The 24,576-nt window shown below is 39.5% G+C and overlaps 2 protein-coding genes across 2 annotated transcripts in view; one reads left to right on the top strand and one right to left on the bottom strand.

The window, feature by feature from the left end:
- Nucleotides 1-24,576, top strand: part of LOC134801050 (uncharacterized) — a 230,117-nt gene that overhangs the window by 131,571 nt on the left and 73,970 nt on the right. The window lies entirely within an intron of this gene.
- LOC134801370 (uncharacterized) lies at nt 9,101-9,965 on the bottom strand. The gene is made up of 2 exons (XM_063773910.1): nt 9,743-9,965; nt 9,101-9,290 (listed from the first exon to the last, which is right to left on the bottom strand). The coding sequence occupies exons 1-2, from the start codon at nt 9,817-9,819 to the stop codon at nt 9,101-9,103; spliced, it is 267 nt and encodes an 88-aa protein (XP_063629980.1). The 5' UTR covers nt 9,820-9,965.

Raw genomic sequence — 24,576 nt, 5'->3', positions numbered from 1 at the left:
CGAGGATTTGTACTACTCGTCAGTCGCGGCGGCTAAGGAATTGGTAACCATGCATACCAAGGTCGCGCCTAGCGATGGGGGGTCCGATAATAATACACGCCGTCATCCACATGTAAAATGTAAGTTACCTACCATTTCTTTACCCAAATTTGGAGGCTCGTATGATACATGGCTTGAGTTTCGCGACACATTTGATAGTTTGATTAATAATGACGACTCCATCGATGATGTAAACAAGTTTCATTATTTGCGGGCTTCATTAGAAGGCAGTGCCGCAGTAATTGTACAATCATTAGCATTGTCTAGTAGTAACTATAAAATAGCTTGGCAATTATTATGCGACAGATACAATAATAAGCGGTTATTAGTAAATAATCATATTAGGGCCATATTTAATATAAACCCAATTACCAAGGAGTCATCGACAGCTATTCGGCATCTTATAGACACGATATGCAAAAATATACGTGCGTTAGCGACCCTTGATGAACCAACCACCCATTGGGATACATTATTAGTGTATATAATATGTCAAAAACTTGACAATGTTACTAGACGTGAGTGGGAGGAGTTTGTGCCTAGTTGCGAAACAATTACTTTCGATGCTATCATACATTTCCTCAGCGATCGTGCGGATCTATTGGAAACCATGGCGATGGAGGGCCCCGGACGTCGCGCGTCCTGGCCGCTCGCCGCCGGCGCCGGCGCTGTCCCTGCGGCGCACGCGCGCTCCGCCGTGCGACGGGTAAAGGAAAAATGTTTCGTAGGACTAGATGAACGTGAAACCGATACTGTGAGTAGCCCACTTTTTACATATGAATGTCCGTCATGTAAGCGTGGTCATTGGTTATTTGAGTGCCCCGACTTTCTCGCGTTATCTAATAAAGAACGTGCTGATAAGGTTCAAGGGATGAAAGTATGTTTGAATTGCTTAAAACCCGGGCACATAGCGAAGTATTGTAGGCGTGGTCCGTGCAAGTCGTGTTCATTACGTCATAGCTCGCTTATACATGTGGATAGGTTGCCGTCGAAGGCTCCAGTAGCAATGCCGGCGATACAAGTGACTCCCAGCAGTCCAAGCGAGCACGACGAGTCCGCATCTGAACCTGGCTGCAGTGCTAACCTAGACGTCTTGTTGCCGGCCCATCCTGCTTTACAGGGTCAAGTCATACTGTCTACTGCGCTAGTAGAAGTATATGATCGAGACGGTAAACCACATATGGCACGCGCATTTTTGGACAATGGATCATCACCTAATTTTATTAGAGCTGACTTTTGCAAAAAACTTAAGTTACCTATTAGGGAGGTAAATGCGTCTTTAATTGGCATTCAAAATATTAAGTCAAACGTACATAACTTATGTGACGCAAGGTTTTCATCGTTGTTTGACAAAAGTTTCAGCATGAAAAGGTCATTTTACGTAGTTCCACAAGCTACATGCGACTTACCTTTACAAAAGGTAAATGTATCAATGCTAGGCATACCTGAACATTTAGTCTTGGCTGATCCTCAGTTCCACTCGCCGGCACCTATCGATATTCTTCTTGGTGCCGAGGTCTTTATGGAATTATTAGGTAGCAATAAAATTAAATTGGGACGAAACAAGCCCATAGTTTATGAGACCAAGCTAGGTTGGGTAGTGTCTGGTCGTAATGCGCACAACCTTAACTCTAAAAGCATTTGTTGCAATTTCGTTCAAATTAATAATCAAGATGATGAATTGACGCGTTTTTGGAAGTTAGACGAAGCAACAATAAAACCCGCGACGGCGTATTATACCAACGATGAACGGGCTTGCGAGGAACACTTTGTTAAAAATACCTCTCGGTTACCGGACGGTAGGTTTATGGTTAGGTACCCTTTAAAGCAGCCTGTATCTTCGTTGGGCGATTCTTACGAGCGGGCAAAACAATGTTTCCTGTCGTTAGAGCGCAGACTAGAACGGCAGCCACAATTGAAGTCTATGTACAAAGATTTTATGAACGAATACGAGACTTTGGGAGACATGTCCAAGGTTACTTCCAATGAGATAGTAGGAAACTTCTTGCCTTTTCACGGCGTGTTACGGCTGTCTAGTCTCACGACAAAGCTCCGGGTCGTGTTCAATGCTAGTGCGCGCACGTCTACCGGAGTCACGCTGAACGACATTCAGTACGTAGGACCTACTATTCAGGACGATCTCATAGCTATCTTGTTACGGTTTAGGCAATACCGTTTTGTGTACACGGCTGACGTGGAAAAAATGTATAGGAGGATAGTCGTGCACCCTGACGATAGATATTTGCAACAAATCATTTGGCGCAATGATCCATCTGAACCTCTGTGCATATACAAATTAAATACGGTCACTTACGGTACGGCCAGCGCTCCGTTCTTAGCTGTTAGGTGCCTTAAACAGTTATCAATGGACTGCTCGGACCCTCGACTTACTGAAATCATTGCCCATGACTTTTACATGGATGACTTTTTGTCCGGGGCTGATACGGAGCAAGAAGCCGCCAGCATTATAACTCAGGTCAGTGCAGTACTTAAAAGTGCTGGTATGAATTTACGCAAGTGGCGTTCAAATGAACCTAGGCTCATAAATGAACATAGTGACGATTCTAGAAATCTAAATTTAGGCAACTTGGACGAAAGTAAGACGCTAGGGCTAGGTTGGAAAAGTGGAGCCGATCTCTTGTATTTTACTATCGACTTAAGAAAAAACCCGGAAAAATTAACAAAGCGGGTTATCCTCTCCACAATAGCAAAAATATTTGACCCTCTAGGTCTTTTATCGCCGGTTGTCATTCAGGGTAAAATATTGCTTCAGCTTCTATGGCTTTCACGAGTTTCTTGGGATGATGAAGTGCCTCAAGAGATTTCTCAAAAGTGGCATAGCATAACAATGTCTTTACCGGAATTAAACCATTTATGCATTCCGCGTAGTGTCGTAGGAATCCACGCGTCGCGAGTGGAATTCCACATTTTTACGGATGCGTCTCAATCTGCGTACGGAGCTTGCTTGTACGTACGTACTATCACTAACACAGGAGTAGTTACTCGGTTACTCATGGCAAAAAGTAGGGTAGCTCCACTTCGGCCGGTAACTATTCCCCGAATGGAATTATGCGGAGCTTTGATCGGAGCACAGCTTTACCAAAAAGCACTATCATCACTTCGCATGAAAGCAGACAGTTGTACATTTTGGACCGATTCCATGATCGTGTTAGGATGGCTTAGAATGCTACCAAACCAACTCAAGGTGTTCGTACGAAATCGCGTAGCTGATATACTCGAAATCACTGGCAGTTGGCCTTGGCGACACGTACCTACTAAGGACAATCCAGCGGATCTGGTCTCACGCGGACTTGATGCGGGTTCAATTGCTGCGGCTGATATTTGGTGGAATGGTCCAGCATTCCTACGTAATGACGAAGAGGACTGGCCCAAAAATCACCACGCGTGCAGGGATAGTGATGAAGTTAAGGCTGAGGTAATCACTGCTAATGTAGCGACCGACGCTACAATATCCCCTCTATCAGAATTGAATCTTACGAAGTTTTCCAATTTTACTAAACTCAAACGAGTCACCGCTTACGTTCTACGGTTTATCAATAACGCACGACCGGGTAGTGTCAGAAATTCGGGATTTCTTAACACTAAAGAACTTCATGCGGCTACGAATATTTTAGTAAAATTATCGCAGATAGAATCATTTTACTCATATGATGATGTTAAAAACAAAACCTTACTCAAGGCCAAAGACCCGCTTACAAAACTGAATCCTTTCGTGGATTCTGAAGGACTTATGCGTGTAGGCGGACGACTTAGAAACGGGCCTTTTAACTTTGATAAAAAGCATCCAGCTATCTTGCCGAAAGGGCATTTTATAACGGTGACATATTTCAATTCCGTTCACCTCATTTTGTTACACGCGGGACCTCAAGCCATGCTAGCATATGTAAAGTCTACCTATTGGCCAATCGGTGGTCGTACACAAGCTAGATCAACGTATTACAAATGCGTCTTGTGCACTCGTATGCGCGGGACAACTATAGCGCCACTTATGGGCAACTTACCCTCACCGCGAGTAACGCCAGGCTTTCCTTTCGAGGTTGTTGGCGTAGATTATGCCGGTCCTATACTGGCTGCGTCTCGAAAGGGTCGTGGTAGTCAAACCATAAAGGTATACATCGTGATCTTTGTGTGTTTTAAAACGAAGTGTGTACACCTTGAGCTATGTAGTGACTTGTCTGCAGAAAGTTACATGGCATCGTTGAAGCGATTCGTTAGTCGCCGCGGCTTACCTTCTGACATATACTCCGACAATGGAACCCAGTTTGTCGGGGCATACAATGAATTAAAGAGATTCCTTACCAGTCATGCAAGGACGTTATCTGAGTCTGCAGCCAATGACGGCATTAGGTTTCACTTTGTTCCACCATATTCACCACATTTTGGGGGTTTGTGGGAAGCCGGGGTGAAATCCACTAAACACCACTTAATTAGAGTCTTAGGTAACTGTCATCTAACCTTTGAAGAAATTTATTGCGCACTGTGTCAAATAGAGGCAATTTTAAATTCAAGGCCTCTTACTCCTTTAACCAGCGATCCTTCTGATCTGCTACCACTTACTCCAGGCCATTTTTTAATCGGACGGCCACTCACAGCTCTTCCGACTCCCTGTCTGACAGAGATTCCTCCTTTGAGACTTACACGGTACCAGAGGATCGAACAATTGAGGCAACACTACTGGGTTCGCTGGTATAAAGAATATGTTTCTGAACTTCAGGAGCGAACCAAATGGAGGCAAGCCAAGGGTCAACTTGCAACCGATACCATGGTCGTCGTCAAAGAAGACAACCTCCCTCCAATGAAATGGAAGCTCGGCAGAATCGTTAGCGTCATCCCTGGAATGAAATGAAATGAAATGAAATAATTTATTAATAACAATAGTTACATGTCAGATATTACCATGTTTGGTATTATACATAATTTATACATCAATACATGTTCGCAACACTTTGGCTTATATTAGAATAGGTAGGTTAAAGAATTCTTCATAACTATAAAATACGTGAGTCTCGAGCCACATTTTTAATTTATTCTTAAAGCCCGCGGTGGTAGCTGCTTTTCTTATACTATCAGGCAAGCGATTATACACGCTAGGTCCCACAATATGGATCAATTTCGCTGATTTGGCGAGTCGGTGTGTTTCGACTACCAGCCTATTTTTATGTATGTTACTGCGGAGGCTGTACCTGTCGTTAGTACCTTTACATTTAAACCTGGCAATATTTTCTCGCGTGAACACCGCAATCTGATGTATGAACAGACATGGGAGGGGAAGGATCTTAATGTCCCGAAAGAGGTCACGTGCGGGGGCATCCGCTGCCTTGCTGGCCATAGCGCGGACAGCTCTTTTTTGCATGGCGAACACGCGTTTCCAGTCAGCTGCGCGGCCCCACAGTTCCACGCCGTATGTCAGAAGCGAGTGCACTGTGGCAAAGTAGCACTCTCGTACCGCAGGTCTTCCGGCGGTGAGCGTAAGCCTCCGCAGCGCGAAGCACGCGCGCCCCAGCTTGCCGCACAGCTCGTCGATATGCGCTTCCCATGTTAAAGCGTTGTCCAGCTGAAACCCGAGGAGACGTGTGCAGGTCACCTGCTGTATAGGGGCACCGCCCGCACACACTCTCAGGGGTGAGCTGGCGTGGCCGTGGCCTGGATCTGATGGCATCAATCGTGTGGCCGACATCCGGACGTCGTCTGGGATCATCCGTCGTGCGTTCAGCAAAATATGTCCACTACCAGTCGAAAAGTAAATCTATGGTTGAAAGACCAACCTTTCAACGTGGGCGGGCATGTTGGAACGAAACGCAAGGCTTCAGCGGGGACTGCGGCGAGACGGAGGCGACCTCTGTCTTAATTTTCGATCTAGCTAACGCTGTGACATTGCAATTTTGAACATGTAACAAGCAACTGATTTTTCTATTTTTTTTATATGTACTTGTGTGGCAGAATACAGTACATTTCTATTTTTAAACAATTTTTTATTCTGCCTGGTCCTTCTACAATCCTGAACACGTACCTCAAAAGAAAAAACGGAACCCCTATAGGATCACTTTGTTGTCCGCACAAGTATACTTAAATATCAATTTTATTACGTGTGAACCCGCGGACCATAGTTTGTAGTGCTGCGATGTCAGCATGGTTCCATTTTTATCGCCTGTCACTATGCCCGTCACTTTCGCACTTGTTAGAACGTGACAGGCGATAAAAATGCTGGACCGCTGGACTAAGGTAAACGTACTGGTGCTCGACGCCGTCCCAGTACATGTCATCTTGAAAATTAAGTCATTGTCAATAGAGGTGACAGCAGGGTGTCATCTATAGGGCATTCGCATGTCGAGCACTAGTACGTTTACCTTATATTTGGGTGGTTCTACGGTACTTACACTTTTCCCCTATAAAACATGCCACATCTCACTTTCAAACATCACCAAATCAATCCCGTGGATTTCAAGGGTAGACACCCTTGTTATCTTCGCTGGGGCCCGTTCCAACCTACTGAAGTAGGTGACGTTTGATACGCTCCCATTTTATCCCGGTGACGAGGTTCTTTACTTGTTTTTGTAGGGTTCCAACATTGTCAGTGGATCTTTGCAGTGCTTTATATTTTATTGTCTGATTCACGATTTTTCACTTTAGTTCTGTTAATTTTTAGGGTTCCGTATCCAAAGGGTAAAAACGGGACCCTATTACTAAGACTCCACTGTCCGTCTGTCTGTCTGTCACCAGGCTGTATCTCATGAACCGTGATAGACAGTTGAAATTTTCAGAGATGATGCATTTATGTTGCCGCTATAACGACAAATACTAAAAACTACGGAACCCTCGGTGGGCGAGTCCGACTAACACTTGTCCGGTTTTTGTCCTGCTTAACTTTGAATTTCATATTTTCAATACAAAATTAAATATTTTTCGTTTCTCTTTTCTACGATTCAAGTGTTTTTCTAAATAATGAATTTGTCTTCTGGAGTTTGGAATTTTTAATTACGTGTTTATTTTAATATTTATGATAGTTATTAAGTGGAACCTAATTAAATCTAACTTAAAAAAAGGCGAAATCGTCACAGCAATTACCTACCCTTTCCTTCATAACTCCAGAACCTCTGTATTCTCCGTAACTCAAAGTATTTGATAGTAACGATTACGCACTAGCTAATTCAATACATTTTTCTAAAATTTTTAGCCAAATTTTTAGTCGAAAATTTTTAGCTTTAATTTTAGTTAAGGATTTTAATAATTTCTTATTTTTTATTTGTATAATATATCAGTATGACAAAACTTAGTCCTGTAACACAGGGTTTGCTAGCTCAGAAGGCCTAAGATGGCCGGTTCTTTATAATTTGTCACCATGCCTGTCACGTTCTAACAAGTAAGTGCGAAAGTGACGCATGACGTGACAGGTGATAAAAACGCGACCATGACACCGCTGCAGGACCAGGCGGCCGTATTCGAGCAATGAGATACGTCAAATACTAGATATTGAAACGATATGGATTGGATATGTCAGTGTAAAACAAGTATCAAAAGTGACGTTTTTGTTTGAAGAAACGTCAATTTTGACAGTTGTTTGACACTGACATATCCAATCCATATCGTTTCAATATCTAGTATTTGACGTATCTCATTGTTCGAATACGGCCGTAAGTTGTGATTTACTGTCGGCGCGATTCGGGTAATGGTTTAGAGATTCACTAGATATGAAATAGTAAAGATATGTGACGTCCCACGGGTAAAGGTACCAGTTGAAACCGGCCAGGACGGTATGAAGAAAGGTACCTTATGGCGGTTGGCACTTACGCTATTATTAACGCCACTCCAATATTATTGCGGCGCTATGCGACGTAAGCGCCAGCCGCCATAAGGTACCTTTTGCCGTGGAACGTCACATATCTTTACTATTTCATATCTAGTGAAGCTCTAAACCATTTCCCGAATCGCGCCGTGTATTCGTGTCGTGATTTAAATACAATAAACCTTTTTTAATTTTTTCTTATTCCATAGATACTTATGATTATTAAAAGTTACTGTCGGATTAATAAATTTACGTATTGTAAGGTAAACACCATGACACCTTGCTGTCACCTCTATTGACAATGACTTAAGTTTCAAGATGACATGTACTGGCACCGCGTCGAGCACCAGTTCGTTTACCTTATATCCATTTAGACTTGAATCATCAACCTTTGGTCAGGCGTGGCTCACTCCGCGATTTCGTCGCTTTGCAACAAGTAGATAAAAGTACATCCGTTCCACGCCAATTTTGGTGGCTAGCCATAAGCCGCGCGTGGCGCTGTCGCCACCTAGCGGCCATATCTGTCCTGATCGTAACAGACGCGTTTTGTTAGAGAGTGAGTCTTCTGTACCTATTACTATTATTTATTCTGTGCTTTGGTTGAAAACCTACTTTAAATATGTACAAAGCATAGAGTTATATATTTGACAGAGGGAATGTCACTGAAGACAAACTGTGACACTACAATGGCGGACGGTTAGAAAGTGTGCGTGTAGACGAGTGATACCATGTAACACAAATTCTCCCCGAATGGTCGAATAATTATTTAAGTATCGTCGTTGATTTTAAATTAAAAAAAATATGACAGTTTTGCGTTGGACAATAAATATCTATATGTATCTATAAATATGTATCATCTGATTTTATAGGTCTTGAAAATGCGTAGTGTTGCACAATTAGGTACTTTGTGCAAACATTATTTTCAATACTGATATTTATTATAGTTTGTCAAAGGGCTGTCTCATAAACTGAAATAAATCTGAAAATAATTACCGATACCGACGCATTCTGAAACAGTAAATTTATTTTTTATTTACTACTCAGGTATCAACGTTAATTTACATATAACGCAATTTAGAAAAACATTTAAAAAATAAATAATATAAAAAGAAACCTTTTGGAAAAAGTTACAGGTATTTGTCACATTTAAGTATTCTTCTTGACGATTCGAAGGCTCCAAAAACTGAAATAACCATTGAATTAAATAACTATGTGTATATTTAGGAAATACGTAAAAATGTAATTTTATCATGTTATTTATACCTTCTTTGGTATCGCATTGCTAACAAGATAAAGACGTCCACCTTTTGAGGTATAAAAATCATTTGCATCAAAATGCACACTACAAATCACGCTTGATTTGGAAGGAATCCAATCGGTTTCATGTCTGCATTTTCTTATAATATCTACAAGACGATTTGTCCAATCTTTATTTTCTTTATTAATCCTGCAATATGTAAAATAAATATATGGACTAAATTTATAAATATGTAAGTTTTGAATTACATGCACCGCGTGCAAACACTTTAAAACCATAATATTTAAAATCAGAAGAAATCAATAGTAAATAGACATTAGAAATATCTGGTTTTAAATATAAAAAAAAAAAAACATAACAAACAAACGTTAACTATCACACATTATTCATGTAAGCTTCTTTAATTTCCTTATTATCGGGAAATTACCATACAAACCTAGTTGGAAATGCACAATCAATAATTTAGCCATTTACCTATATGATCTCTTATATATACATAATGGTTTAATAAGAAGGGCATCAATTACCCTACTTTCGGGAAATTACCCTATTCAACTTACTGGTCACACTCCTGTTCGCTGTTTATATACAAAGAAATATCGTGATTTTACGTTCTATAATGTGATAATTGATAAACTTACCTATGAAAAGTTATCCCGTCCCGTTTTTTCTTGCGATCGGTATAATTTTTGCAGCATTTTATCACGCATGTCGGCATATTTTAATATTTTTCGTCGAGACGTTTACTTGAACGACGTTTCGATCCGCCTGACAGCAAATTGGTGGATGAGGGCATAGAGATAACTGTCAATGTGTGTGTGTCACGCGTAAATACTAGGAAACTGGTGGATGATGGAATCACAGTTTTTGTCTTAGCAAAACTACGTCCGTAGTATTCTAGGTCCATGGTACAAAGAATAGTTTTTTTTTTAGTTTTTATTCGTAAACACACAGACAATAGACATACATAGAAAAAACATAGTGAAAAATAAAGTGTCACGAAATGGTCCCATCTCAGCATGTTGCTGGCGACTTTCTGCTCTGATCTTCCGATGAGCGTATAATATATTTACCCTAACAACACAATAAAAACAATAATTATCATATTTCCCAAAGCTTATAAGTCAAGAGCCGCCATTGGCCACAACTTCCGGCCGCTCATTTCCGCCGGACACGGAAACCGGCTTCCGGCGACTTCTAAGATCTGGTTTAGAGAAATCTTGGCTTTGTGAAGATTTTCTTGTTCGTTTTTTCAGGTGGAGAAATATTTTAAAGGTTTTGCTTGGAAATGTTTTCTACATTTCTTATGAAAATTGCTCTTTTATATATGTTTTTTACCAGATGAAAATCTAGACCTAGAATAATTGACCGAAAGAAACCATTGAATTAACATTAACTCAAATTGTATGAATTGAATAAAATGAAACTAAAGGCGAAACACATTGGCAAAAACAGTTATGGTGAAATATTAAATAGTAGAAAATTATATCACTTTTATAAACGACAGTAATTAAAACGGCACTGGTTGCGAGAAAAAAAAAACGTAATCTGCCAAAATAATAAAAAGACAAAAAATAGTAGTAAAAACCATAAAACAAAATGTACGTAAAAAAGGTAAATTTATATAGAAAGGTTGTGCAATCTTGCACAATCACCATCATCTTCCTGGGAGCCTGGGATCCGCTTGGCAGGTAATCCCAAGAATTAGGCACTAGTTTGTACGAAAGCAGCTGCTAACTCAGAGGATCCGGTTTCTTCACGATGTTAACAGCTGCAGAAAATTAAACATTAGGTATTAAAATCTTTTTACATTAGTTGACATAAAAATTTAGAATAATTCCCCTTGACAATATTGTAAATAGGTACTAATCACTCACAGTGGGGATGCGGAAAAACTTACATGCACTGGTTCTGCGTTTTCCTCCTTATTCGAGTCTCCACTGATTCGGCGGCACTTTATTATTGTGGTATGAGTAATAGGGATCCCTTTGGTTTAATTTTCCTTTCAACACACAAAATTCGTTGCGTATTTTATTTTTACATGCATTGACATGATATGTCACATTTTCTTTTCATCGCCTTGCCGTTTAATTTTGAAATCCCGACAAGGAGGTCAGAATACATAGAAGAAGTTTAAGTATTTATATGTGGCGCAAACATTCCCCCGGCCTTGAAAGGAATAGCTTTCAAAAAGTTATTTAAAATAAATAATTTACTACATAATAGCATCCTTATTGCTCAGAGAAAACTAAATTAACATAAACATATGAAGCCTCCTTAACTTGAAAGAGATAACTAATTACTAATAGAAATATGAAATTATATTATTGAGAAGGCAAAGGACATAATTTGACCAATGGTCTTTTAAGTGTGCCTGATTTTGTTTTAACCAATGCAACTCTGGCAATACCGTCCTTGCCTGGAAAGAGTTGAGTTATAAGACCTAACGGCCAATGTAGAGGCATAACATTATCTTGAAGGATGACTACAACTGTCCCTTCCTTAACAGGCTGAGAAGGAGTATTCCATTTTTGTCTGGCTTGCAACGTGTGCAAATACTCATCGCGCCACCTCTTCCAAAAGGATTGCGTTAAACGATCTAATAGTTGATGTCTTTGCAAAAGATGATCAGATGTTACCTCCGCAATAGACGCAGTTGGAAGATATTTCAAAGGAGTAACGTTAAGAAAATGAGCTGGTGTCAATGCGGAAGGTTCAGCTGGATCAGAGCTTAACACGGATAGCGGCCTATAATTTAATAAAGCCTCAATTTCACATAGAACTGTCATTAATTCCTGAAATGACAAGATTTGTTTACCTATAGTACGATACAAATGTGATTTGACGCATTTGACGTTACTTTCCCAACATCCTCCAAAATGTGGAGCACTAGGGGGAATAAATTGCCAAATTATTTTATTGGCTGATAGTTCATTTTCCCAAGCGTCTCGATACACATTCGCAAGGAAATTATGAAGTTCTTGCAAGTATGTATTGGCTCCCTGGAAGTTGGTTCCGTTATCGCTATACATATATTTTACAGGACCACGTCTGGATAAAAACCGCTTAAATGCTGACATAAAACTTGCTGTACTTAAGTCAGTTGCAAGTTCTAAATGAATGGCACGCGTTGTGAGACATGTGAATAAGCACAAATAAACCTTTTGACTCTTCATGCCTCTTCTTCGAACAGGTGTACAATACAACGGACCAGCGTAATCACAACCAGTATGTATAAAGGCCTTCTCAACTTGATTTACCCTACATGCTGGTAGATCTGCCATCATTGGATAGTTAGCCTTTGGCTTGGTCCGGAAGCAGTAATTGCATAAATGAATGCGATGACGAATAATACATCGAGCTGCTATGATCCAGAATCGATGTCGCATAATAGATATAAGAGTTTCGGGTCCTGCATGTAAATGGTGTCGATGATAATAATCGACCAGTAGGTTAATGATGTGATCACGACGTGGCAATAACAAAGGATGTTTATAATCGTAATCTTCATTAGAATTACTGAGACGTCCTCCAACGCGAAGGATTCCATCTTCAATAAATGGCTTCAGGCTTGCAAAGGCCTTTGTAAACCCTTTCTTCAAGGTCATATCTAAAATATGTTGACTGAAATAAACTCTTTGTAGAGCTCGTACGATTTCTAATTCGGCTGCTGTTAAGTCATCAGCACTAATAGGGCCTTTAGGTAATCGTTTTATAAATTTCAAGGTATAGGCAACTGTGCGTACATATCTAATCCATGAAGAGAACCGTTTAGATAAATCATAAATTATGTTGTCGTTCGAATTGTCACAAGTCACCAAAGAAACCGTTTTTTCTTCAGGAACGTTGACTTCGTCTGGTATAAACGCCTGAATCGGCCATGCGCTTTTCGGGAGTTTCATCCATGGAGGGCCTGATAGCCATAAAGGATGGTTCACCAATTGAGCTGGAGTTAAACCTCTAGACAGGCAGTCGCTAGGATTCTCTGTTCCTTTAATATGGAAAAATGATCGCTTGACAAGTTCTCTTGGATCTTGGTAACACGATTGGCCACAAAAGTTTGCCATCGATGAGGCGACGAATGAATCCAACAGAGTGTCACTGTTGAATCAGAAAAGGCCATTACAGAATCAATTGGGTATCTGGTTGAGTAAGTATCAACCACCCTTTTTATCAGTTGTGACAGTAGCAATGCTGCGCATAATTCCAGTCTTGCTAGGCTGACAACCTTTACGGGCGCTATCTTAGATTTAGCGCAAATTAAATTAATGACACCTCGTTCATCATTAGGAAAGGTGACGTAGGCATAAACCACTCCACCATAAGCCTTTTCACTAGCATCCGAAAAACCAACTATAGTTAATGAACAGTTTTCAATAACACCTAGATGTCTGGGAATGCTAATGTTAGATAGTAGCGGTAGTTCACTTTGGAACTGTTGCCATTGGCGTACAATATGATCAGGCGGCAATTCATCCCAATCGATTTTCAAAAGCCACAATTCCTTTATCAGAAGCTTAGCGAACACGATTACAGGGGCAACCAGGCCCAGAACATCGAATAGTCGAGCTACCGATGAAAGAATGTTTCTTTTACTGCACGGTCGATCGTCGGGACTAACCTGGAACTTGAATACATCTTCACCAGGATACCAACGCAGACCTAAAATCTTCAAAGTTGTATCATCGTTGAAGGTGACACTTTGGGACAAATGTAGTTCTTTCGGTATTTCATTCAGAACAGCTGCAGAATTTGACGACCACTTTGCCAGTTGGAATCCACCTTTCAAGAACAAATCCAGGAGTTGTTTAGTCGCTTGTACAGCTTGGTCTTCGTTAATAACTGAACTAGCTACATCATCCATATAAATATCACGAGATGCAATTTCCTTTGCGAGTGGGTATTTATCACCTTCATCAGCTACTAACTGTTTGATAGTTCGCAGTGCCAGGAAAGGACTGCTGCGTAGACCGAAGGCTACCCTATTATATTGAAACACTCTTATAGTTTCCTCAGGACTAAACCTATAAAGTATACGCTGATAAGGACGATCCTCCCCCCGTACGTCAATACACAGATACATTTGACGTACATCAGACGTGATAGCAATACTAAACAATCTTAAGTTTAGAAGAATGCAGAACAAGTCAGCTTGAAGACTTGGTCCTGCGTGAAGTATATCATTTAACGATAAACCGCTTGTGGTCTGTGCACTAGCGTCCAGCACAATTCTAACCTTTGTGGTTATTCTGTCAATTTTGACAATTGCGTGGTGGGGTATGTGATAACCGTCATTTGACTTATCATTGGGAACCTCCGATAAATATTTTTTATCAATATGTTCACGGATAACTTCATCATAAGCTGGCTTTAATGCAGGTTGCTTGAGGAATTTTCTTTCAAGCGCTAAAAATCTGCATTCAGCAGTCTTGTAAGAATCGCCTAAATTGCTTGGGTCCAATTTAAACGGAAGTGCTGCTTCATAACGTCCGTCTTCCAAACGATTGATTGTATTTTTGAATATGTCTTCAGCTTGTTTCTCGTCTGGACTATGAATCACTCCTCCATCCAAATCTTCAATTTCCCAGAATTTTTGCATTAAATTTCCCACATCGACCGAAGTAAAATATCCCGCCGCTGAGTAGGAAGCGTTAACTGCGGGAGCATCGCCTAGTATGATGTACCCCAGTGTAGTTTCTAAAGAGTCAGGCAAACCAGGTTTGTTCTCAATTTTATCTGACATTAACAATTTGGTGAATAACTTAACACCAAGAAGTACGTCAATTTCACCTGGAATCGTCCAGGAGTCATCTGCTAGCTGTAAATTATCAAACAGATCAGTTGCAGATTGATCAATATGACAAGTCGGTAAATCAGGCGTGATCTCATCTAAAACAAGCGCTTCGATAGTATATTGATGTTTAGGATCATATCTTGACCTAAATGTTAAGTTGACAGTTCCTCGGATGGGTTGTGTTATTGCTGTTCCACCTAATCCATTTATTGACGTCACGGGGCTGCTGTGTACAGGAAGACCTAAATTCTTGCAGCACTTCAATGTAACGTAATGTTTCTGTGATCCCGGATCCAGCAGACATCTCAAAACCTTGTCCTTGCCGTTACGCCCACTAGAGAGTACCTTAGCAGTGGCGAGAATTTCCGTCAAGGGTGATTTAGTCTGTCCCGATGCTGAATGAGTACATATGGAGGCACCGTTGTCCGTTACGGCTGAACTTGTGCTAGCTTCACTACCATCCTTAGGTGAGGACTTGGACTCGTTGCTATTCATTGCAGGTTTCGAGTTATCAAAGTGTAACGTTGTATGATGTTTGCCTTTACATTTACGACAAGTTTTCTTTGAGGAACATTTCGAGGCAGTATGGTGCGTGTTTAGACAATTAGTGCACGCGTGAGTTTCCTTAACGAAATTAAATTTTTCGTTAGGCGTGAGTTTCATGAAATTATTGCAATTATAAAGTTGCGAGTGATCATTACTCTTGCACATAGCACATGGATTTCCGTTGTCATGCCCTTGCGTGCTAACATACGCTTGGGGCGTGCGAGGGAGAGGAGCTCGCACGCTGCTAGTGCTGCCAGCGGAGCCGCTTTCAGCCTTAGTTGGCGTTCGTTGCGATGTCCGATATAAAATCTTTACTTGTTCCCTAACGAAACAAATGAATTCGTCATATGTAGGCATTTTAGAAGAATTCCGAATAGACATCTCGAAATTCTTTGCGGTATCCGAGTCTAATAACTTAAGACCCAGGTGAATGAAAATAAAGTCACTTAAGTTTTCGAGCTTGAGTTGTCTGATTGCTGAAATAGTAGCAGCAAACAAATCAATTATTTTTTCTAAGTTAGATGCCGAAGGACCGTTGACGTTGACAGGTTTCATCGAAAACAGCTGGTTTAAATATGACGTAGCCAATGCGCGTTTATCATCATATTTCGCGATCAATGCTTCCCAAACTGTGTTGTAATTTTCTGCGGCAGGTATAACTCCCGCACAGATCGACTTTGCCTTTCCTGTCAAATGACTAAACAAGTAATGAACACGCTCAGAATCCGTAAGTTTCTTATTCTCATGTATGACACGCTTAAATGTTTCATAGAAGAATGGGAAGTTTTGAATATCTCCATCGAAAGAAGGAAGATCAATCCGTGGAATTTTGATGGAGTCGTCCTTACAGGAATGGCTCGAATCCCTGGATGTCGAGAGGCTCGGAGCAGGTGCATCAATTTTTGAAATTTGACATTTGATTACGCAGTAGAGATCTTCAAAGGCATTCATTGCGCTGTAGTTGACGATGTATTCCGGGTCCAACTCCAAGTTCAGAAGATTGACTTCATCCATCAACTCTATAAATTCTTTTCTCAGTTGATCGACCAATCGAGCTTGCGCGATGAACTGCGAGAAAACCTTCTTGTCACTGCTTAGCTTTGGAATCATGTCATAAATATTTTGTAAACGCATGAAACATTGAGCACGTTTTGCCTCCGCGAGCTTAAGTCTCGTTGCCATGGTTACCTAGTTGTTACTATGACAGCACGAAAAAATATGTGCTAAGATGCACAAATAATTATAAATTATATTCAACTTGGATAATACCTTAATGCAAGTCGAAGGAAAATTAAGTAAATACGAATGCTCCACTTGTATAATACCTTAATACAAGTGTAACCTTCGCAATAGGTTAATTACAGTTTATGAAAAAACTGAGGCTTTCAGGAATAATTTACCCGTAGCTTTCAGTTTAGTAAAATGTATTTTGTAACTTAAAATACACTGAAATTATATAACGAATATGGTGTGCAAAAATGTTCCGTGAAAATTATGACACAATATGACAGTTACAAAATACGAAATATATTTGTAACGCATTTAGTAATAAGGTAACGCGATGAGTAATCCCACACGCTACGCGTAAACAAAATATTAAAATAACAGACAATAACAATAAATTAGTATACTGACTGTACTTTGAAATAGAATTATGACGGAAACATTTTTTGAAAATTAAGAAACCGAAAGGAAATCCGAAATTGATTTTATTAGTGATTCAGTGAGCAACAAGGATATTATGTATTTTTTAAAGTTATGATTCCAAATTTTGCTATCCGGCTCGTTGGGCCAAAAATGGGGATGCGGAAAAACTTACATGCACTGGTTCTGCGTTTTCCTCCTTATTCGAGTCTCCACTGATTCGGCGGCACTTTATTATTGTGGTATGAGTAATAGGGATCCCTTTGGTTTAATTTTCCTTTCAACACACAAAATTCGTTGCGTATTTTATTTTTACATGCATTGACATGATATGTCACATTTTCTTTTCATCGCCTTGCCGTTTAATTTTGAAATCCCGACAAGGAGGTCAGAATACATAGAAGAAGTTTAAGTATTTATATGTGGCGCAAACACACAGTATATTTACTGCCGTTAAACGGGGTGAGTAGGTTTCGCGGGGAGAGGTGGGTTATGAATGGGGAGAGAAGGTTTGAGAGGGGGGTGAGAAGGGATTTTAAGGCTACTGCTACAATAATAATGTATTCCAATTTAAAATGGAGCTATTATAGTAATACGTATAATAAAAAAAAATCGATCCAACAATCTTTCAAAATCACCTTTGTATAAAAACCCCTCTCACCCCAAATACGAGGCACTACGGGGTGAGGTGGGTTTTCCTCTTTATCGTCAAAGTTATGAAATGGAACTACCCAAAATAAAATAAAAACTAAAATACAAACGTCCGGAACACTTATTATATACAGCATTCAGTTTTCATATGTAAAAATAAAATGTTATCGAGGTTTGAATGTCAGTTTTGCACCCACTCGCCCCATTTTACGGTAATAGCAGAAAATTTAATAATTTTACATTAGCGTTAAGTCCACATACATTTTAGCATGAATTTAATCCACTGGACAATATTGTAATAATCGCAATCACTCAAAGTATATTTATTATAATAAACAAACAATATCAAGATAAATGAAACTCAATATCACGAAAGGCAATCTAAAACAACAAATTGAATGCGAATATAATCCAGATTCAAAACCATTATTTAAGTACTTGGAAATTAAATCAAATTTGCCCACAGAATATGCATGGGTAGAAATCTTAAGAGGGGGTTTATGGTAATAGGACCCTTAACGAGACATATAATGTTTAAAATTATAGATATAGGTCTATAACAGGTAGGTGAGACGCCATGAATGGGTTGACATACTTACTTGAGATTTTGGTACTTTTTATAGTCTGAATCTTTAGGTTAAATAAAAGTAAACCAAATTTGATATAGATGAAAATATTACATGATCAAATAATACAGGTTAAAGTCAGGTCGTTCAGTGACAGATCCAAGCGCTTTTGTATTTGGTTGTAACCATGGTATAATAATACTCGTATACTCCGCCTGGTACTCCATTCCCGTCTTTTCTAGGTCACCTAACTGACACGGGCCTACGTCATCATGCGACAGCGCTATATGATAATATGCGATAGCGCTATATATAGCGGCCATGTTGTTGTGACGTAGGCCCGTGTCACTCTGGGAATGGAAGACCATGTTTTATTAGACTATGGTTGTAACCAATAAATGTTATAACTACCTACCGGAAAATTTACAAATAGTTGGTTTACTTTTATTTAAATACCCAAAGATACGGAGTATAATTTTAGAAAATTTCGTCTTATTTTCAAAACTCCTTTAAATAATACTAAAAATAAAAATTACCTATACATGAAAACTCATAGCGAACATTTTATCATTGTGAAAAAATACATCATTAACATTATTTAACACTATCGATGAGAATAATGATAGAAGTGGAATTTCAAACGCAACGCTTTCTGAGCAAACTTTTTTTAAAACAAACCAAAAGGTTGTCTGAATGAGATCGCTTTTAAGCAATAAGACCGCCCATTGTTACCTCTATTCAACTGTCTTTGACTATCGGCCTGATACGAAATTTAAGATACGTCAAAAATTTTTGATGACTAAATTATGTGAGGTGTGCACTGTGCAATAATAGTACATTACGATACAAGTGCAAAAAATGAGAAATTTGGCACGAGTGGCGATAAATTTAAATACGACCAAAAGGAGTATTACACGGCCCGATTCGAATTTTAAGATACGTCAGTTAATAGATCTATAAACGATATAGATTAGATATGACAGTGTCAAATGTGACGTTTCTTCAAACAAAAAAGTCACTTTTAACACTGACACATCTAATCCATTAATTGACGTATCTTAAAGAACATCCATAGAACGCCTAGTTGTGCAAGGAAGAGTGGGAGGTGACAGGGCTAGAGGAAGATCGCCAATGAGATGGACCGACCAAATCAAAGCCAGTGTGTCGGCCACAGTAAGCGAATGCTCACGGAAAGCAGCTCTACGGGAGAAATGGCGACTTGTCGTTAAACAAGTCGCTCAAAAGTCTACATAATAGCCACGACCACTCTGTCAAGAGTGTAACGAAGAAGAAGAAGAAGATCTTAAAGTTCGAATCGGGCAGTTAAATCGACACGAGTTGCGAATTAAGTACCTATTAACACATGTATCGTACCTACACCATTTTACAGTACCTATTTATATGTTTCGGGGATCTCTAACGATTTCGATGAAATTTGCTATATCGGAGTCGAAAAACTGATCTAGCTAGGTCTTATCTCTGGGAAAACGTGCATTTTTGAGTTTTTATATGTTTTCCGAGCGAAACTCGGTCTCCCAGATATTAAATAACTAAATGAAATCCGTCAAGAAATGTATATTGTCTTCATTCATTCAAATTACACATTAAAGATTGAGTAAAACAATTGAAGGGATGTTTACAAAAACAACATAACTGACTTCACTGGTTGACACCTGACACGATTAACAATGTTCTTAGAAAAGTGTCAACCGCTCTAAGCAGTTATGTTGTTTTTGTAAACCTCCCTTCAATTGCTTTTATTTAAAACGTTTGGTTCAAGTCGTGACTCAATTTGAAATGGAAATTCGTCCCTTTGAATTGGATGAATCCAGTTAAATAAATGGTTTACAAGGATTCTTTTAAAACACAAGATAACTTGGATCAAAGATTATACAGTCTAAGAATTTAATTTAATAAGGGTGTACCTTTGCAGCGCTTTGTACCTACTTACGACTTTTTAGTATTTTTAACCCTTTACCAGGCACACATATGGCACTTCAAACATGTGTTCTATTTTCGATCAGTAAGACTGACATTCGATTGTCATTTATGAACTGTCAGCCTGGTAAAGGGTTAAGATTTTTTGCAATAACTCAAAAACGACCGGATGGATCATGTTCGCTATAGTTTTCATTGAAAATATTTATTAAGCTTTTGTTTCACGATTTTTTCATATTTTTTGGACCCATGGTTCAAAAGTTAGAGGGGGGTGAGACACATATATTTTTTCTTTCGGAGCAATCATTTCCGAAAATATTAACTATATCACAAAATAGTTTTTGGAGACCCTTATTCGTTTTGAAAGACCTATCCAACGATACCCCACACTATTGGGACAAAGCAAAAAATAAATTTCAAATAAAAACATTTTATATGGAGGGGACCCCAAAAAAAAAAGTTTTTGTTTATAGTTTATATTTTACCGTTGTATCGCAATGCATGATTTATGTATCCATGCCAAATTGCAGCTTTCTAGCAATAACGATCTCAGAGCAAAGCCTCGGACAAACAGACAGACAGACATGGCGAAAATAGGTATAAGGGTTTCTAGGTGACCAGGAAACACTAATAACTATAAAACTCTAACTCTTCTTCTTCCTCGCGTTATCCCGGCATTTTGCCACGGCTCATGGGAGCCTAGGGTCCGCTTTACAACTAATCCCAAGAATTGACGTAGGCACTAGTTTTTACGAAAGCGACTTCTGACCTTCCAACCCAGAGGGGAAACTAGGCCTAATTGGGATTAGTCCGGTTTCCTCGAGATGTTTTCCTCTACCGAAAAGCGACTGGTAAATATCAAATGATATTTAGCACATAAGTTCCAAAAAACTCATTGGTACGAGCCGGGGTTTGAACCCACGACCTCCAGATTGAAAGTCGTACGCTCTAACCACTAGGCCACCAGCGCTTTAAAATAAGGCTTGTGTTGATGGGTACTCATACAACGATATATATAATATACCTATAAATACTTAAATACATAGAAAACAACCACGCTATATAATCCGTTTGCATAGTTTTATTTCAGTCATAAAACGTTTCCAATTGAAGTACAATGTCTTAATTAGGGATAAGCATTACGCAACCAGACATCAAAGCTAGCGGCCCCAGATTAAGGGAGCGGACCGCAATTTGACAGCCCTGCGATTGGGATAATCTAGTTATCTTTCAGCTGAGCTGGCTTACGGATAAGCCTTTTAATGCCTCGGGGTAATTAGATTTAAAAAAAATAGGACACCAATCTCAGTGTATCTTGCTCAAGTACAGTCGCCATCAGATATATCGGAGCGGCCAAGGTGTTCACAATATCTGAACACGCGCTCTAACGCCCTGACAATAGAGGCGTGTTCCGATATTTGTGAGCACCTTGGCCGCTCCGATATATCTGATGGCGACTGTACATATTAATCAGAAACATCGGAGCGGCCAAGGTGCTCAAACATATCTGAACATGCACTTTAACGGCTTGATAATAGAGGTATTGTTGATTTTTGTTAAAATATTTATAAAGCATATGCTTCTGAAAATGCTCAATTTTATTTTTGATCGAACTCACTTATTATCTATCTACTTTTTTGTTTAAAACCACAAAAAATAACATTTTAATAACAACGATATCCGCGTTCCTGGGCACACATAGCGAGCAGCGACCTGAACTCACAGTGCCTTAAGCCGCTCTATTGTTTACCTACAAGCACTTAACACTAGTACGTTGGCTTAAACCTACCTCACCTTAATAGTAAGTAATTACCAACAAACCTTTCCAGCCCACGAACCTAGATAATTCCTAAATTATCTGACCCTCTTAAATCGTCAGCTCCCAAACTAGACCTAAGAAAGTTTCTATCAAAAAGGACTTATTTTAAAAAGGCAGTAAAGGCCCTTACGTCTTTTTGTAGTATGTAGGAACTTGAATCTAGGGGCCCACTGATTACCAGTCCGCCTGCAGTCTCTGGCCTTATCGGGCGGCCTGCCGTCCTATACCAATAACGTCCACAAACATAAGCGATTATTGCCGGCCGGCAATGGTCTGCTGCCACCTCTGCGACTACAGACGAGTCGTCAGTTTCCCACCGTACGGCCGCCCGCCGGCAATAGTCTGATATAATTTTGACAGGTCCCTACAAATTGACAGTTCGCCGGACGATATCAGCCTGTCAGTTGATCGCAGAAGGCCACACATTAACAGTTCTACTTCAGATTTTGGACTGACGGCTATTCGAACTACGGCTCGTCGATTCCGGTCAGCGTCGACAGATATCTGCCGGACAGTCCGTGGCCTGCAGGCCAATTTACACACACATTATCAGATAGCCGGCCGGCGGCCTGTTGGCCGTCATCTGCTGTCAGTCGAGAGCCTTCAGTTTCATGTTTTTCAACTAAGTTTAATTTTTTCATCAAAATGGACAGTCGACGTCAAAGATAATGTTTACACTTTTGGACCTTATTCCTTTGTCATAAGGCAAAAAATGTAAACATATTTTTGACTACTATAGTGAAACCTGGTTAAAAGGGGATATTACTGCAATGTTCTGCCGCCTGAGTGCAGCACTACCGACTCAGTAAATTCATAGACTAACTTATACATACTGTGCCTTAAACTGTTATTTGACAAGTTTTCACAGACAATAAAATATGACATTGATGCATCAAGGCGGTTTGTTAACAAGGGCCTACCGGTAAACGCGAAAATCAAAATTTAGTTATCTGCCTCTTTATCGCTCGAATATGCAAGAGTGATAGAGAGATTAGATAACGAAATTTCGATTTTCTTGTTTCGCGGTAGGCCATGTGATTGACGTGACGTGTGATGTGTCAATGTGGTTTGTTTACTGTATGTGCCACAAAGGTGCCACCTACGCACTAGGTTGTTGTCGAATACAATGGCTCGCTTTTCGTATATACTTGCGAATGATTACATCGAGGATGAATGTGTCACTGAGTTTCATAGGATACTTTCCCAAAACACAAATTACCGTCCCCGCGACGTACTTTTGATGCAGGCTATGCATCTAATCGAGTCCGTTTCCGCCGAAGAAGAATTAATGATATATTAAATATGTAGTAAAAACTACAAGGGTTGCGAAACTATAAGGGTTCCTATAGGGTAGTTGAATACGGAATCCTAAAAACAGGCAAACAACCTCTGTAAAATATAACGATGCGAGCGGAACACTAAATGCCTCGAGCTATCTCGGGCTTGGCCAAATTATTTATTACAAGGTATCAAACAAAAAAATCACTCGGTTAACGGCCAAGTAGACCTAATATTATGTAGAAAAGGTTTAAAAGAGTAGAATGAATATAACAAAAACATAACAGTAAAGTATTTTCATTTCTTTCAATTTGGTATACATAGATATACTGGGTCAAGCAGATCTTGTCAGTAGAAAAAGGCGGCAAATTTGAAAAATGTAGGCGCGAAACGATATCGTCCCATAGAAAATTTGAATTTCGCGCCTTTTTCTACTGACAAGATCTGCTTGACCCAGTATAGTACCTAAATGTAAGTAAAAGTAAAGTATGTTGAATCCACCGCTTGCAGCTTGTGACTCCATATCCTTTTTTTGTAATAATTGTCACATATTACGAGAATTTCGGGTAAGTAATATCGCCACGTCACGCTCTGTAACTCCGAACACAGTTTGCTCCAGATATTCTCTTAACTTAAAACGGAATGAATTAATGATGTCATAATTCGGATCCCAGTTGTAGCTGAAGAATTTCAAGCGTAGGTCTTATCTCTTGTCTAAGCAGGTACCTCCATACTTGCGCTAGTGTTTCTACCACGTGTCTTTATAGCGGAATCAAATCGCACAATAGCTAGTCTTTTCATTGCTAGCTGCCGTGAACGCCATCGAAGATACCTCCCGGCGTTGTCTTGAGAACTATTAAAATTTTAACCAGTGTTGTTATATTGGGACGCTAATTTCCCTTTTGAATCTTTCAATGTTTGCTCCTTTTTTACTCGGTTACTTACTCTTCCAGCAATCAATAATCAAGTCTGTATTTTCAAATATATAAGCCATGCAAATACAATAATAACATGTCACATTTAAAATTAATAGAGAAAAAAATAAGGTTTATGTTATAATTCTCTCTATGACATTTATTTTTGACTGACAGTAAACAACAGTTGCGATGTAACAACATGATAAATAAAGAAAAGTCTTGACAAACTAGATACTATGCAACCTTCGCATTGTTGTATTCATGCCTTAAAATTAAAATGATGCCTATGAACCAACTATGAACTCTAACTACTAGAATTAAA

This window comes from Cydia splendana, chromosome 21 (assembly GCF_910591565.1).
Source record: "Cydia splendana chromosome 21, ilCydSple1.2, whole genome shotgun sequence".
In the NCBI taxonomy this organism is placed as follows: Eukaryota; Metazoa; Arthropoda; class Insecta; order Lepidoptera; family Tortricidae; genus Cydia; species Cydia splendana.
The sequence above is the reverse complement of the archived record's forward strand: the minus strand, read 5'-3'. Positions and strand labels throughout refer to the sequence as shown.